This window comes from Heloderma suspectum, chromosome 3 (assembly GCF_057233095.1).
Source record: "Heloderma suspectum isolate Gila_16-S chromosome 3, 16-S_ref, whole genome shotgun sequence".
Lineage (NCBI taxonomy): Eukaryota > Metazoa > Chordata > Lepidosauria > Squamata > Helodermatidae > Heloderma > Heloderma suspectum.
In genome coordinates, this window is record NC_139460.1 from 173885077 (window position 1) to 173899861 (window position 14785).

General features: G+C 46.4%; 1 protein-coding gene across 2 annotated transcripts in view; it reads left to right on the forward strand.

Annotated features, from left to right (window-relative positions):
- Positions 1–14785, forward strand: part of DGKH (diacylglycerol kinase eta) — a 164836-nt gene that overhangs the window by 14507 nt on the left and 135544 nt on the right. For both annotated transcript variants that reach the window (XM_084844920.1, XM_084844921.1), the window contains exon 2: positions 3950–4144. In XM_084844920.1, coding sequence (XP_084701046.1) covers positions 3950–4144 — 195 coding nt within the window. The remainder of the gene's footprint in view (positions 1–3949; positions 4145–14785) is intronic.

Below are 14785 nucleotides of genomic sequence, written 5' to 3' on the forward strand. Positions count from 1 at the left end.
AATCTCCAAGCGCGTTCAGGAATCCATTTGGATCCATAAGATGCCTGGGGCGGACCATTTTAATGGGTCCTCCACCCCTGCAGAGGGGTTGTGGAACCGAGAAGTCTAACGTCACCAGATAGTGATCTGACCATGACAAGAGGGTGGTGGATATACCCCCGACTTCCAGATCACTCCCTGCTTCTCCAGAAACAAACACAAGGTCTAGTGCATGACCGGCTACATGGGTGGGCCCAGTTAGAATATGGTGCAGCTCCCAGGAAGCAATGGTCTCCGTGAAGTCCCGAGGTGCACCTGTGAGGATGGCCTCTGAATGTACGTTGAAGTCCCCCAACACCAATAAGTTAGGGGACTGCACACGCACATGAGAGACTACCTCAGGCACCTCGGCCAGGGAGTCAGTCATGCAGCAGGGTGGACAGTACACGAGCAGAATCCCCAGACTGCCCTTTGGGCCCAACCTCCAGTACATGGACTCAGCAACCTTAGTCTCCCGGAGAGGGGGTCTGGTGAAGACCAAGGACTCTCGGTAGATAACAGCCACTCCTCCCCGATCCCCAGCTGCTTTGTGTACGAAAATCCATGGACACATGGCCGCCAGAGTTGGAGCAGTGGCCTCAGCTAGACAGGTCTCCATAATACATGCCAGGTCTGCACCCTCATCCAGGATCATGTCGTGGATGAGGGATGTTTTCTGGGTAACAGACCTGGCATTGCAGAGCAGCAAACAAAGGCCTGAAGATGGAGTCACGTCTCCCCCAGCCATCCTTTGGCTCTGGACAGGCCTGGAACAGTGGACAGATACTAGACATCTCCCCCTTATTCCCTTTACCTGGCATGGCCTGCCCCGAGCGCTCCGCCAGCGCCTGCTGCCCAGCTCGGTATGTTCTGGCCCCCAACACTCCCCCCACTGCCTCAATCAGGTGGACACATGCCCCCTCGCTCCCGCCTATCAGGCAGGCTACCCACCCCTAAAAACACAACAGAATCCCCCAGAAATTAAACAACAACAACAAAAAACAAAACAAAATCCCCTTAAAAATAATGCCAGGCAGGAGTCCACGGTAGTGGTGGTGGTGGTGGTGGCGGCACAGCAGCAGCAGCAGGCCCAGCAGCAGCAGGCACGCCTCTTCCCCGGTGGCGGCAGCTTCTCCTGCAGGCCCTGGCTCTCCCAGGCCACCTCAGCCAGCCAGCTTATGTAGCCCCTATTATGGAATAGGCATAGATAAAACCCTGAGGGACACCAGGTGAACACATTGAACAGGTGTTCCCCCAGCAACACCTTCTGAGTCCAGATTTCCAGGAAGTACTGAAGCCACATACTGAAGTACCCCCGAGTCCCATCTCCATGTGCCCATCTGAAGGATACAGCGGTCGATACCATGGTATCAGAAGCCACTGAGAGATCCAGCAGAACCAACAGGGATACACTCCCTCTTTCCAGTTTCCAGAGTAGGTCATCCATCAACATGACAAAGGCTGTCAGTCCCAAAACTTGGTCTAGAGTTGGACTGAAATGGATCTAGACATGTTTCATCCAGAAAAACCTGGTGCTGTGAAGTCATCACATGCCCAAGCACCTTGCCCAAGAACAGAACTGGTCTTGGGCAAAAACTGGTCAGAAATTCGCCAAGGTGGCGAGCCTAAGGGAGCCCCCCCCCGCCGGTAACGATCGTATCACAACCTCTTTCAAACATTCAGGAATGACCCCTTTCCTCAATGAGTCATTTACCACTCCCACCACCCACTGGCACCTTTAGCCATTCATATTAGCCAGGATGGGCAAAGGTCAAGTACAGATGCTTGACCTTTAACCACTCCATTTATGTAACAGAAGAAATTCAAGATCTGTTGTGTTAAGACATATTTTTTTTGACAGCCCTTTATGGAATCTGTTGGCAAAAACCAAACAGATTACAAATAGAAGTGTCTCCACAAAATGCATAATTAACTATGGAACCTATTTACCACAAGATGTGGAAATGGCCACCAGGTCAGATGGCTTTAAAAAGTATTGGGCAAATTCATGGGAGACAGACCATGATAACTGAATGGAATCTCCGTGACAGGAGACAGCATAGCTTTGAGTAGCAGATGCTGGAACAAACATACAGCTTTCTCCACTGTGCCCTGCTTGTGAAATTCCAGTAAACACCTGGCTGGCTAGATTTATTTTGTCCTAATCCAGCAAGGCAATTCTTTCCCGTTTAGGTGCTGTGGGACTTGATGGCAGCGTTATCACTCAGTGGCAGCATTATCACTCAGTGAGAGGCAACCGGGGCCGACCCTCACTGCCACCATCTGTAGACTATTGTGGCTGATCAGAGCAGAGAGGTTTGTGCCCCATGATTTCAGATTGTAATTTGGCTTTTATTACTTACTACATTTTATTCAGCCTGATTACTGTACACATAATTAAGGGTCATCACTTAGGGATGGGCAAGGGCCATAGGAGCCAGGTTTCCCAGGGAGAATCCAGACCCTTCCACTGAAATATTTAGCTTTATTTTTTTTAATGAAAAAGCCAGTCTCTAGTCATTTTAGTTATGGAGATAAAAGGAAAATGCACAGGCAGCGTTTGGCCTAATGGCTAAATAAGGCATAAACCTGCTGGCGTATTTCAGTGTCCTGGCCAATAAGTACCAAAGCCCCAGGATGTTTGATAAGCAAATAAAGGGAAGGATGCTCAATTTCTACTCTTCCCTCGTCAGTTACAATAGCCCTTCGCCCAGTTAGCCAAGGTTTCATTATTTTCCCGTTTTAATAACAAATCTGTGAGCACTTGGGATTCATTGTTCTGGCTTAAAACTGAAATTGATGTGCACTTGTTTTGTAAATTGGATAAAAGTACATTTATTCATTAGAATTAATAACTTTAAATGTACTAGGTTACTTGTATTTTTTTGGTTTATGTTGACTTAAAATACTTCTTCCCTCAAAATAATTCCACCTAGGGAAAGGCCAGAATACGTGGCTGACAGTGTAAACCTATGGATGTCTACTCAAAAGTAAGTCAACTATGTGTAAAGGCTGCAGCCCTACGCACAGGTCCCATTGAACAGCATAGGACTGTTCTGAGTAAACAAACATCCACAGGATTGAGCTGTTGAAAAAAGTGGCAAAAGGGCACGCTTTTGCTGGCTTTTCAAGGCATATGATGTACTGTTGCTAACTTGTGACAGGGATTACAGGACAGGAGAGGTAGCTACTCCAGACTGAACAATTCCATCCGCTGAGCGCCTTTTCGGAGCTTATTTTCACCTTTCCACTCTTTCACCAAGTCTCATTAATTTCAGCAGGGTTTATTGATAAACATTTTTAAACGCCCCTCTGCGTAGACCCTGAAACTTAAGAATGGGCTTATCTTCGGCATGTTCTGTCTCCGAAGGGATTTTTATTATTATATGTTTTGCTCATTCGGGGACGCCCGAACACACCACCTTTCCCGCTCCACTTCCTGCCCATAGCCGACGACGACCCTGGCTAGTCGGGGCTCACTCCCCCTCTCCTGGAAACCGACGGCTCCCTCCGCTTCTGACCCCCGGTGCCCCGCCCGCCCCGCCCCGCCCCGGCCTCCAAGCCCCGGGCGCCCCCCAGCGGGCAGGCTCTTGCCGCGGGTGGGTGGGTGGAGAGGGTCCGCCTGCGCGGCACCCTCGCCCGTCGCCCTCTCCTGGGGGAGGCGGCGGAAGATGGCGGCAGCGGCAGCAGCAAGCGGGGCGGGTCTCAGGCGGCGGCGGAGCCTGGCTGCTGCGGCGGCGGCTCCTCCTCACTTTGATGCCCGCCACCTCCTCCATCTCCGCCCCGGGAAGAGCAAGTGGCGAGGGCGAGGAGGGAGGGAGGGAGAGCGCGGCGGCTGCTGCTGCTGCTGCTGCTGCTCCCGCCGGTGCTTGAGCCGGGCTCGCGTGCGTGCGTGCGTGCTTTGCTTTCCCTTCTCGGTGTCTCTCCGCAGGAGTCGGAGAAGATGGCCGGGGCCGAGGCGGGGCCGAGCGCAGCCGGGATCCGAGCGCAGCCGCCGGGGGACCCGGGCGCCGCGTCTCCGTCGGCCGCGGGCCCGGGAGAGGAGTCGTCGGACAGCGAAGGGGAGCACGAAGGGCCCCAGAAACTCATCCGCAAAGTGTCCACCTCGGGCCAGATCCGGACCAAGGTGGGTGAGAGCGCGGCGCGCGGGCTGTGGCTCCCTCGCCCCTGGCGCAGGTCCGCCGGGGTGGCCGCAGCGGGGCTTGGCGGCGGCGCGGGGGCTGCCGCTGCTCGAGCCGCGTCGGAGGCGTGAAGCCCGGGCCGGCCGGCTCTTGGCGCTAGCGGGCCGCGAGGCGGGCTGGAAGCGCCCCCAAGGCGTTCCAGCGCCTTGTGAAGGAGGGCTGAACCAGGCTCGCCGTTCCGAACGTCTCTTTTCTGGCCGAAGCGAAGCTGCTCGAAGAGATCCCCGTCCGGAGCAGCCTGCGGCTTCCTTGTTCCTTGTCCTTCCTGGCCCGGGCGGGGTGAGAGACTTGGATCTCTTCCGCTCCTCTTCATCCTCCTCCTTCCAGCTGCATCCTCATCTGTCTCCCTCCCTCCGCTCGCCTGCCGCGGCGGACTGACGGGAGCTTCGCCGCTCCTGCTGTGGAGGAAAAGCGGGCGCCGCAAGCCCAAGGAATCGCTTCAGCCCTCCTGCCAGTTGCTTCTGTTTCCTTGTTGCCTCCTCCCCGAGCTTGACAGAGGTAGCTGAGAGCTGGATCTGCCCAAACAAGCAACTTCAGCTCTTCCCCTCCTTGGCTGCATAAAAACGTCCGAGGGCCCTTGCCTCTGTCGAACCCGGCTTCTGTTTTCCACAGTACGGGTGGAGAACAGCAGACACCTTTTGAAGAGGCGTTCCATGATCACGTACTATTTATTCCTCCTACTTTTTGTGGGCTCCTGAGTGTGTTTGCTCCTTGTAGGTGTCAGTAGTGCAGGCATAATTCAGAACAAAGCGGGAATACTTAACACACATTTCTTGTTTATTTAAAACACAGCAACCCAGTCCTTGAAGTTCAGGGAGGTGAGCACTCCTTGTGTCTCAGATCTTGTTAGTCTTGTCTCGTTCCTCCCCAGGTCAAAGTGTTTCTTAAGGCACCATTAAAATTGTGGAGGTATAACGTTGCTTAATATAAAGGAGTGTTTATACTGCAGGAGTGGGGACAAGTATTCCTTTGTAAGTTGCCCGGCATAGTCGTGCTCCAGGGGTGGCTTTTAAAGTTAGTGCGGCACTTGTAGTATGATAGTTTAAGGGGGCAATCCTATGCATGCTGAGACAGAAAGAAGTCCTACATCTCCCAGCATTCCCCAGACAGCCATGCTAGCTGGAACATGCTGGGGCTTGTAGGACTTTTTTTCTGACTCAACCTGAGTAGGATTGCATCTTAACATACTTTACATGACTTCCAGAGGCAGGTCAAAATAAAATGTGACAGCCTCTGACTGCACTCTAAGACCCTGCCAAATCATTTTCTAGAGCCAAGCCATCTTTTGGCATTACTTTGTAATGATACTGATCCATATATCCATGTCCTATGATGTGTGTATGTATACGTAGCATCAGAAACCTAACATGCAACCGTTTCTGTGAGAGGACACTCATTCAGCAAAACTCCAGAAGCTGGTTGGCAGAACTGGCATTAGATACCAAGTCTAGTCTTCCTAGTTTCCTATTTTGTTAAAGTGCTGTCTGCCATGAGATATTTTGTCATGCTCCCACCCCTGGCTTGAGTAGCACATTACAGTGCATGCACTTATATCCTATGGTGGTTGCAGTGGTCCATTCTACCTCATTCAAGCTTATCCCTGTTTGCATGGTGCCAATATATCACTGTGTCTCAGGGTGGCTGGGACCAATTTAAAATCATAGCAGATATACTGTGGCAATTTGACACTGTGGAAGGCAAGTGGGAAGAAATGAAGCTTGACCAAATGGGGTTCCTGAACTGCTTTGAAAGTAACACTGGAACGGGGCTTTATGCAACGTGAAGTGGCGGCTGATTAGCCTTTTTGCTGTGGAAGGGCCTTGTTTAAAATGGCTACTGCTCAATTCACAGTTTGCTCAAATGTGATTTTATGGGAAAACTTTACTGTCACAGGTTGTTCTTAAACAGAGTGTCAACAAGTGGCCCTTTCTGAAAACAACAACAACATAATAGAACAAATACATTTTGAATGACAAAGAAAAGCCCATTAAGAAATGGTTAGCCACTTGGGATGCATTGAAACACACTGAGCTGAAATGTTTAAAATGGCTAGTTTTTAGGATGAATGAGTGAGTAGATCTTGAACAGATCAGAATTCTATAGAATAAATGACTTGCTATGTGCATTGGATAGTATTATAAAGCCAGTTCCCAGCATTCTCTTGCATTCTGGCATGACCAAGAAACAGAATCCAGGATGGTGAGGTTCTTGGCAGGGGGAGTCAGCAAATATAGGGAGCAGGTTCCGTCGTATTACTGCATCCGTCCCTTTATTTTCTAACATACTAAGGAATGGTTGTGGTACATTTCTTTGGGGAAAAGTAAAGCATGGCAGTTGGGGACAGAATTATGGGGAGGGCAAAAGTCCTGCTCTCTGCCACTGGGTGGCCCATTGTTGACTGGCAGGGACTGCAGTGTGTGTTTGAAATACATTTCTCTGTTTAGGATACACAGAGATGCACTGCTCTCCTCTCCAGTCCTGCCAGGGGCTCTTGCAAACACACATCTTACCCATCATAATGAGGGAATTTTGCTGGTTTATTGTATTAATCAGTATCCTGAAGTCTGGTACTTGTAGGACAAAAGAAATTACTATTAAACAGAACAAGCTACAAATATTTTCTGAGCAGATTTTGAAGTGGGTTTGAAAACAAAACATTAGTAGTTTTATGATGAATTCATTTTATTGGCTGATTACTTTACTATCAGATTTCCAGTGTGTTGTATTCTCAACACATTCTAAAAATGTGTGTGTGTGTGTGTGATAATCTTTTGGTGTACAGTTGGTGAGAAAAAAACTGGGGTACTTTCACACTTGACATGAAAAGCATCTTTGAGCTTTTCTTGGTCTAGTATGCAGATATGAATATTTTTGCAATATGAAGAAGAGAACAAATATCTGAGGTGTTACATTCGAAAGATAGGTGTGGAAAATGCAGAAATCTTTTTTATGTATCACATGTGGAAGTACAAAAAGAGTGTTTGGTCACCAGTGGTAAGAATTTCCTTTGAACATCCTGGCAGTAAAGCTTTACTAAAACCCTCCCCACCTTTTTTATGGCCACAAATATCTACAATAAGTATGTATGGGCAAATGGGTCACTTAAAATGGCTAGTAACTTTTTAAGGCTGTGTTGGAGAGCACTTGGGTTACTTGTTAGCAGGAGATCTCTTAATCAGAATGATTGAAGTGTATTGAGAAAGTGAAAAGTAATCCCTAAGAAACTGAGGAAAAGGGAATTGTGTATATTTGTGCAAAGAAGAGGCCTATCAATGGGCATTAGCCATGATAGCTAAATGGAGCTACCATGTTCACAGATAGTCCACCTCTGATGAAACAACAGGGGATAACTGTTGCTTTCATGTCTTGCATGTATTTATTTGATTGATTGATTGATTGATTGCATTTATATCCCGCCTTTTTTCCTCCAAGGAACTCAAGGCAGCATACATGATCCTCCTCCTTCCTCCATTTTATCCTCACAACAACAACCCTGTGAGGTGGGTTGGGCTGAGAGTCTGTGACTGGCCCAAAGTCACCCAGTGAGCTTCCATGGCCGAGTGGGGACTAGAACCCGGATCTCCCGATTCCCAGTCCAGCACTCTAGCCACTACACCACACTGGCTCTCTAGCCAGTAGAGAGGATTCCTGAAGGCATTTGGCTGGCCACTGTTGGAAACCGGACACTGGAGTCAATGGTGCTCCCTCAGTCTAATCCATTCGGGATCTACTTATGTTCTTAACAGATAATAACAGGAATGCAGGCAATTCTGATAGTCCTGGTTTGAAACGTGAATATAATGCACAGTCTAAACGCAATGTACATGCACAGGAGCAAAAACTAAATACTAAACAATCACTGTAATACCAAACAGGGAGCAGTTACAGTCAGGCCAGAAATATTGGAACAAGGATATTGGCAGTTGGCCTCTGTATACCACCACATTGAAGTTGAAAGGAAACACCGAGATGGGAGTGAAGTCAGGACTTCCAGCTGTAATTCAAGGGGTTTGACAAAAGTGGGGCACTAACCATTCAGGAAGGACAGCCAGTGGCATACACACACACCCATAGTTGGTGGCTCATAAGTAATGGAACAAATGGCTGACAAGCAGCTGCATGGCCAGGTGTGGCCTGTTTCCTGGGTACCCCATGACCAATCAAGCAGATAAAAGGACTGGAGGTGGTTCTGAGTTACATTTGCATTTGGTAGCTGTTCACTGGAACTCCCCAACATGAGGTCCAAAGAGGTGGAGGCCATCATTAGGCTGAGGAAACAAAACAAACCCATCAGAGAGGGAGCAAAAACAGTGGGAGTGGCCAACACAACAGTCTGGAACATCCTGAAAAAGAAGGAATTGACTGGCAAGCTCAGCAACAGTAAAAGGCCTGGCAGACCACGGAAGACAACTAAAGTGGCTGACTGCAGAATTCTGCTCATGGTGAAGAGGAACCCTTTCACAACATCTAGCCAGGTCAAGAACGCTGTTGCGGAGGTAGGCATGTCATTGTCAACATCTACAGTCAAGAGACAGCTTTCTGAATGTAAATACAGGGGCTTCACAACAAGGTGCAAACCAGTGGTAACGCTCAAGAACAGACAGGTCAGAGTAGTCTTTGCCAGCAAACACCTAAAAAAGCCTGCCCAGCCCTGGAATAAGATTCTTGGACTGACGAAACCAAGATTAACTTGTACCAGAATGACGGGAAGACAGAAGTATGGAGAAGGAAAGGAACAGCTCATGATGCAAAACATACCACATCATCTGTCAAACATGGTGGAGGCATGGCATGGGCATGTATGGCTGCCAATGGAACCGGGTCACTGATGTTTATTGATGACCTGACTGCTGATAAAAGTGACAGGATGAATTCTGAAGTGTGTAGGGCTATACTTTCTGCTCAGATTCAGCTAAATGCTGCCAAACTGATACGCCGCCACTTCATATTGCAGATGGATAATGACCCAAAACATACAGCAAAAGCTTCCCAAGGGTTTCTCACGGCAAAGAAGTGGGATGTTCTTCAATGGCCGAGTCAGTCACCTGATCTCAACCCAATAGAGCATGCTTTTCACTTACTGAAGACAAGACTGAAGGCAGAAAGACCCACAAACAAGCAGCAGCTGAAGGCAGCTGCAGTAAAGGCCTGGCAAAGCATCTCGAGGGAGGAAACTCAGCATTTGGTCATGTCCGTGGGTTCCAGACTTCAGGCAGTCATTGACTGCAAAGGATTTTCATCCAGGCATTGAAGGTGATCCTTAAGTTTGAAATGATGTTGGTTTGTTCCATTACTTATGAGCCACCAACGATGGGGGCGGGGTGTATGCCCCTGGCTGTCCTTCCTGAATGGTTAGTGCCCCACTTTTGTCAAACCCCTTGAATTACAGTTGAAAGTCCTGACTTCGCCCCCATCTGGGCGTGTTTCCTTTCAACTTCAATGTGGTGGTGTGCAGAGGCCAACTGCCAAAACAGTTATCCTTGTTCCAATATTTCTGGCCCTGACTGTACTTTAATCCTTACACATGTTATTTGTTACAATTATTTGTATCCCACCTTTCAGGATAGAAACCCTTCCAGGATGGCTTACAAATAACACAAAGATACATTGATAAAATAGAATAAACAATACTAAAATATAACCACCCATAAGGATCCTTTCCACAGGAGAGGTGGTGATAGTAGCTGTGGGGTGGGAAGGGGAAAATGCGCTGGAGCAGGCTCCGAGGTGGCCTTCTTTGCCTGCCTGCCTGCTTTTCTCTGTTGGAATCCTTCCTACAGAGCACTTGGTGATAATGGCCCAGGAGTCAGGGGCAGTCCAGCTAGATTAGACTCTGAGGTGGCCTTCTTTGCCTCCCTCCCTCTCATCTTCTAATTCCAATTGCCCCTGAAATTATTTTGTTTCCATTTAGTGATAGTAAGATCAGAAAGAATATTCAGGGCTATTTAAATGCTTTCCCATTTGATTTGTTTTATGCCACTGAATTTTCAATTAGTTCAGTTTTTACTGTCTGATTTATGTCCATTCACACTCTTATGTATAGACTTGGTTTTTGGCCAGTGTAAACTGAAAGGATTTGTTGGTAGGGGATGGCATTTGTTGCTGATGCTATTAAAACCTGTAATACTGTTGCCATAGTTGGCACCAAAGTTTGGTGTCTGGTCTGTCAGTATGAGCAGTCTGATGCAGCTGGTGAATAACTATTTCAGATTAGGGCAGGGTGTGTAACCAAGAAGAGTTATTTCTTCTGAAGACTGATTGAAAAAGTAGGTCATTTTTGGGCAATGGGGTAATTTGGGAATTGGAGGTAACCACAAGAGAGATTCATCAGCTTTCTCACTATGCCAGTAAATATTGGATTTTTAAGAAAAATCATGTTTCATATAAATTGTGTTACAATCACAGTGTTGAAACAGTCAGTATACAAAACAGTGTTTCTACTGATTCCCAATGCTAGCTTCCTGTCCCTTGCAGTCACTGGCCCGCTTCAGGCAATCATTTCTCAGTTTAATAATCTGAGTTGTGCATGTGCCTTTTGTGCATTTATTTGGAAGTATATCTCGCTGCTTTCAGTACAATTTGCCTTCCAGTAAGTGCACTTTACTTTGTTACGTGTTATTACATTTATATCCCAGATTTCCTTCAGGGAACTCAAGGTGGTATGCATGGTTCTCCCGCTCCCATTCTATCTTCACAAAGACCCTGTGAGGTAAGTTAGGCTGGGTGATAGTGACTGGCCCAAAGTCTCCCAGCAAGCTTCATGGCAGCACGGGGATTTGAACCTGGGTCTCCCCAGTCCGGCATTCTAACCACAATGCTTTATTGTAACTTTGAGGTGTGGGTATGAAATACACTAGTTCAAGTTTGGTTTATATAAGCAGGTGTACTACATTTGTATTGTGAGTCTGTTTTTGTGTGTGCATGTTTATGAAAAAATAATTGCTTATTTCAGTTATTGAAGACAAAAACTGTTAAGATGTAGTTAACAGAGAAATAAATTTCCTCTTGAATACTTACTAAAGGGAAAAAAGCCTTTGTGAAAAACTGTTAAGTTTACTTAGGGAATTCTTGGTATTTCTTGTTACTTCTCCATTGGAATGTGCTACTGTTGTCCAATGGATAGGGTTCTATTTAGATCTATGGGGTTTAAAGTTTGAACACCTCTTTTATGAGCTCCTTGTTTCTTGGGTAAGATGCTATCTTTTATCCTCTTTTGCTTATCTGAAAAATTGGAATAATAGTGTTGTGTGAGGATGGACATAGTAAAATTTTAAAGGACTTTGGGATTTTAAGGGGCTACATCTGGTGGTCTGCATGTACACCAGGGCTATTTCAGTGTCTTTTCAGCTGCAATCCTTTATGCCCCCGCCCCCCACCCCACATTACTCCTGAAGGTGGGGAGATCCTTCAGAGTGGTATTTGATACAGTGTGAGTGAGGGACTGCAACAGAAAGTAGTCAGCTCTTCATATGCATAATGCATGGAAATCTTTGGAACCCAGACATTGTGATTTCAAATTAGTAGTAGTGGAAGGCTGATTTAAAAAACAATGGTTTAAAAAATGGATTTTAAAAAAATGTCAATTTACGTAATTTAAATAGGATTTTAAAATTCATTTTAAACATTTGGGTTGTATTAAATTATCCTTAAAAGTAACCTGACTTAAAATTGTTGTTGTTCAGTCGTTAAGTCGTGTCCGACTCTTCGTGACCCCATGGACCGTAGCACGCCAGGCCTTCCTGTCCTCCGCTCTCTCCCGGAGTGTGCTCAAGTTCATATTCATTGGATCGGTGATGCTGTCTAGCCATCTCATCCTCTGCCATCCCCTTCTCCTCTTGCCTTCAGTCTTTCCCAGCATCAGGGTCTTTTCCAGAGAGTTTTCTGTTCGCATTAGGTGGCCAAAATATTGGAGCTTCAGCTTCATTATCTTTCCTTCCAATGAGCAGTCAGGGTTGATTTCCTTTAGGATGGACTGATTTGACCTCCTTGCAGTCCAGGGGACTCGTAAGAGTCTTCTCCAGCACCACAGTTCGAAAGCATCAATTCTTCGGCGCTCAGCCTTCCTTATAGTCCAGCTCTCACAGCCATACGTTGCTGCTTGGAAAACCATAGTTTTGATTAGACAGATCTTTGTTGGGAAAGTGATGTCTCTGCTTCTTACTATGCTGTCTAGGTTTGCTATAGCTTTCCTCCCAAGGAGCAAGCGTCTTTTAATTTCAGGGCTACAGTCACCATCTGCCGTGATCTTGGAGCCCAAGAAAATACAATCTGTCACTGCTTCCATTTCTTCCCCTTCTATATGCCAGGAAGTGATGGGGCCAGATGCCATGATCTTCGTTTTTTTAATGTTCAGTTTCAAGCCAGCTTTTGCACTCTCCACTTTCACCCTCAACAAGAGGCTCTTGAGATCCTCTTCGCTTTCTGCCATTAGGGTGGTATCGTCTGCGTATCTGAGGTTGTTGATAATTCTCCCGGCAATCTTAATTCCGACCTGTGATTCATCCAACCCAGCGTTTCTCATGATGTACTCTGCATATAAGTTAAATAAGCAGGGCGACAATATACAGCCTTGTCGTACTCCTTTCCCAATTTTGAACCAATCAGTTGTTCCATGTCCGGTTCTTACTGTTGCTTCTTGTCCCTTGTACAGGTTTCTCAGGAGACAGGTAAGGTGGTCTGGTACTCCCATCTCTTTAAGAATTTGCCACAGTTTGTTGTGATCCACACAATCAAAGGCTTTAGTGTAGTCAATGAAGCAGAAATAGACGTTTTTCTGGAATTCTCTTGCTTTCTCCATGATCCAGCGAATATTGGTGATTTGATCTCTAGTTCCTCTGCCTCTTCAAAACCCAGCTTGTACTTCCAGTAGTTCTCGGTTCACATACTGCTGAAGCCTAGCTTGTAGGATTTTGAGCATAACCTTGCTGGCATGTGAAATGAGTGCAATTGTACGGTAGTTTGAACACTCTTTGGCATTGCCCTTCTTTGGAATTGGAATGTAAACTGACCTTTTCCAGTCTTGTGGCCACTGTTGAGTGTTCCAAATTTGTTGGCATATTGAGTGCAGCACTTTAACAGTATAATCTTTTAGGATCTTAAATAGCTCAGCTGGAATACTGTCATCTCCGCTAGCTTTGTTGTTAGTAATGCTTCCTAAGGCCCACTTGACTTCACCCTCTAGGATGTCCGGCTCAAGTTCAGTGACCGCACTCTCATGGCTATCAGGGACATTCAGATCTTTCCTGTATAGTTCTTCTGTGTATTCTTCTCACCTCTTCTTAATCTCATCTGCTTCCGTTAGGTCCCTGCCTTCTTTGTCCTTTATCATGCCTGTCTTTGCACAAAATTTTCCCTTGATATCTCCGATTTTCTTGAAGAGATCTCTAGTCTTTCCCATTCTATTGTTTTCCTCGATTTCTTTGCATTGTTCATTTAAGAAGGCCTTCTTGTCTCTCCTTGCTATTCTCTGGAGTTCTGCATTCAGTTGGGTATATCTTCTCCTTTCTCCCTTGCTTTTCGCTTCCCTTCTTTCCTCAGCTACTTGTAAAGCCTCATCAGACAGCTACTTTGCTTTCTTGAATTTCTTTTTCTTTGGGATAGATTTAGTTGCCGCCTCCTGAACAATGTTACGGACCTTCATCCATAGTTCCTCAGGCACTCTGTCTATCAGGTCTAATCCCTTAAATCTATTCCTCACCTCCACTGTATATTCATAAGGGATATGATTTAGGTCATACATGTGCAAACACTTACATTAAAGTCTACACTCATAATGTCTTAATACTGAATCCATGACCATTTCTCAAACATATTGAGCATGTTTGCTCATCATGCTAAACCAGTAGTTTGGTAAAATAGTGCGGGGGGCAGGGGTGGTGGTGGTGGTGATGATGATGATGATGATCTCATCAGAGCCACAAAGAAAACAGTATTTGGAATCTAGCAGCAAGTTCTGAGATTATCCAAAATCCACCCCTTTGCATGTAGTAATAATAGTACACACAAAAGCACTTCTTTGGAGCCACATTTTTTGTTCTAGCAACAACCCACATTACACAGAGAAAGAAAGAGAGTCCAGTGCCTTTAAGATCATGAGTGCAAAGTGGGGTGGGGAAAAGAGGAGAATTCACACAGCCACACAAAAGCACTTACTTGGACCCACTTTCTTCTATTTTACCAATGCCCCATTGCACAGAGAATCAAGTGACTTTAAGATCATGAGTGCAAAACAGTAGGAGGGATGGAATCCACACATAATAACAATGACGATATCCTCAGAGCTATACAGAAAAAGCAGAATCTGGAACCAGACAGCACTGTACAAAATTCCAGCTTATACATGATTATTCACAAGTAAGAAGGACTGGATTACTCAGGAGTAAGCATGGATAACATCTTCTGAGCATTCAAAATCCACTCGAGGAGGAGGCTGCTGCTATCCGTCATTAAGGCAAAGACCATTTAACTGCTCCACGCAAGCCTAGCACCCTGCTTAATATTAACCCAGGAAGCCATGGAGCTTCCAGGACTGGTGTTGATGATCAGAAGAGGAGCAACCCAGCAAACATAGCAGCAGTTACACTGCA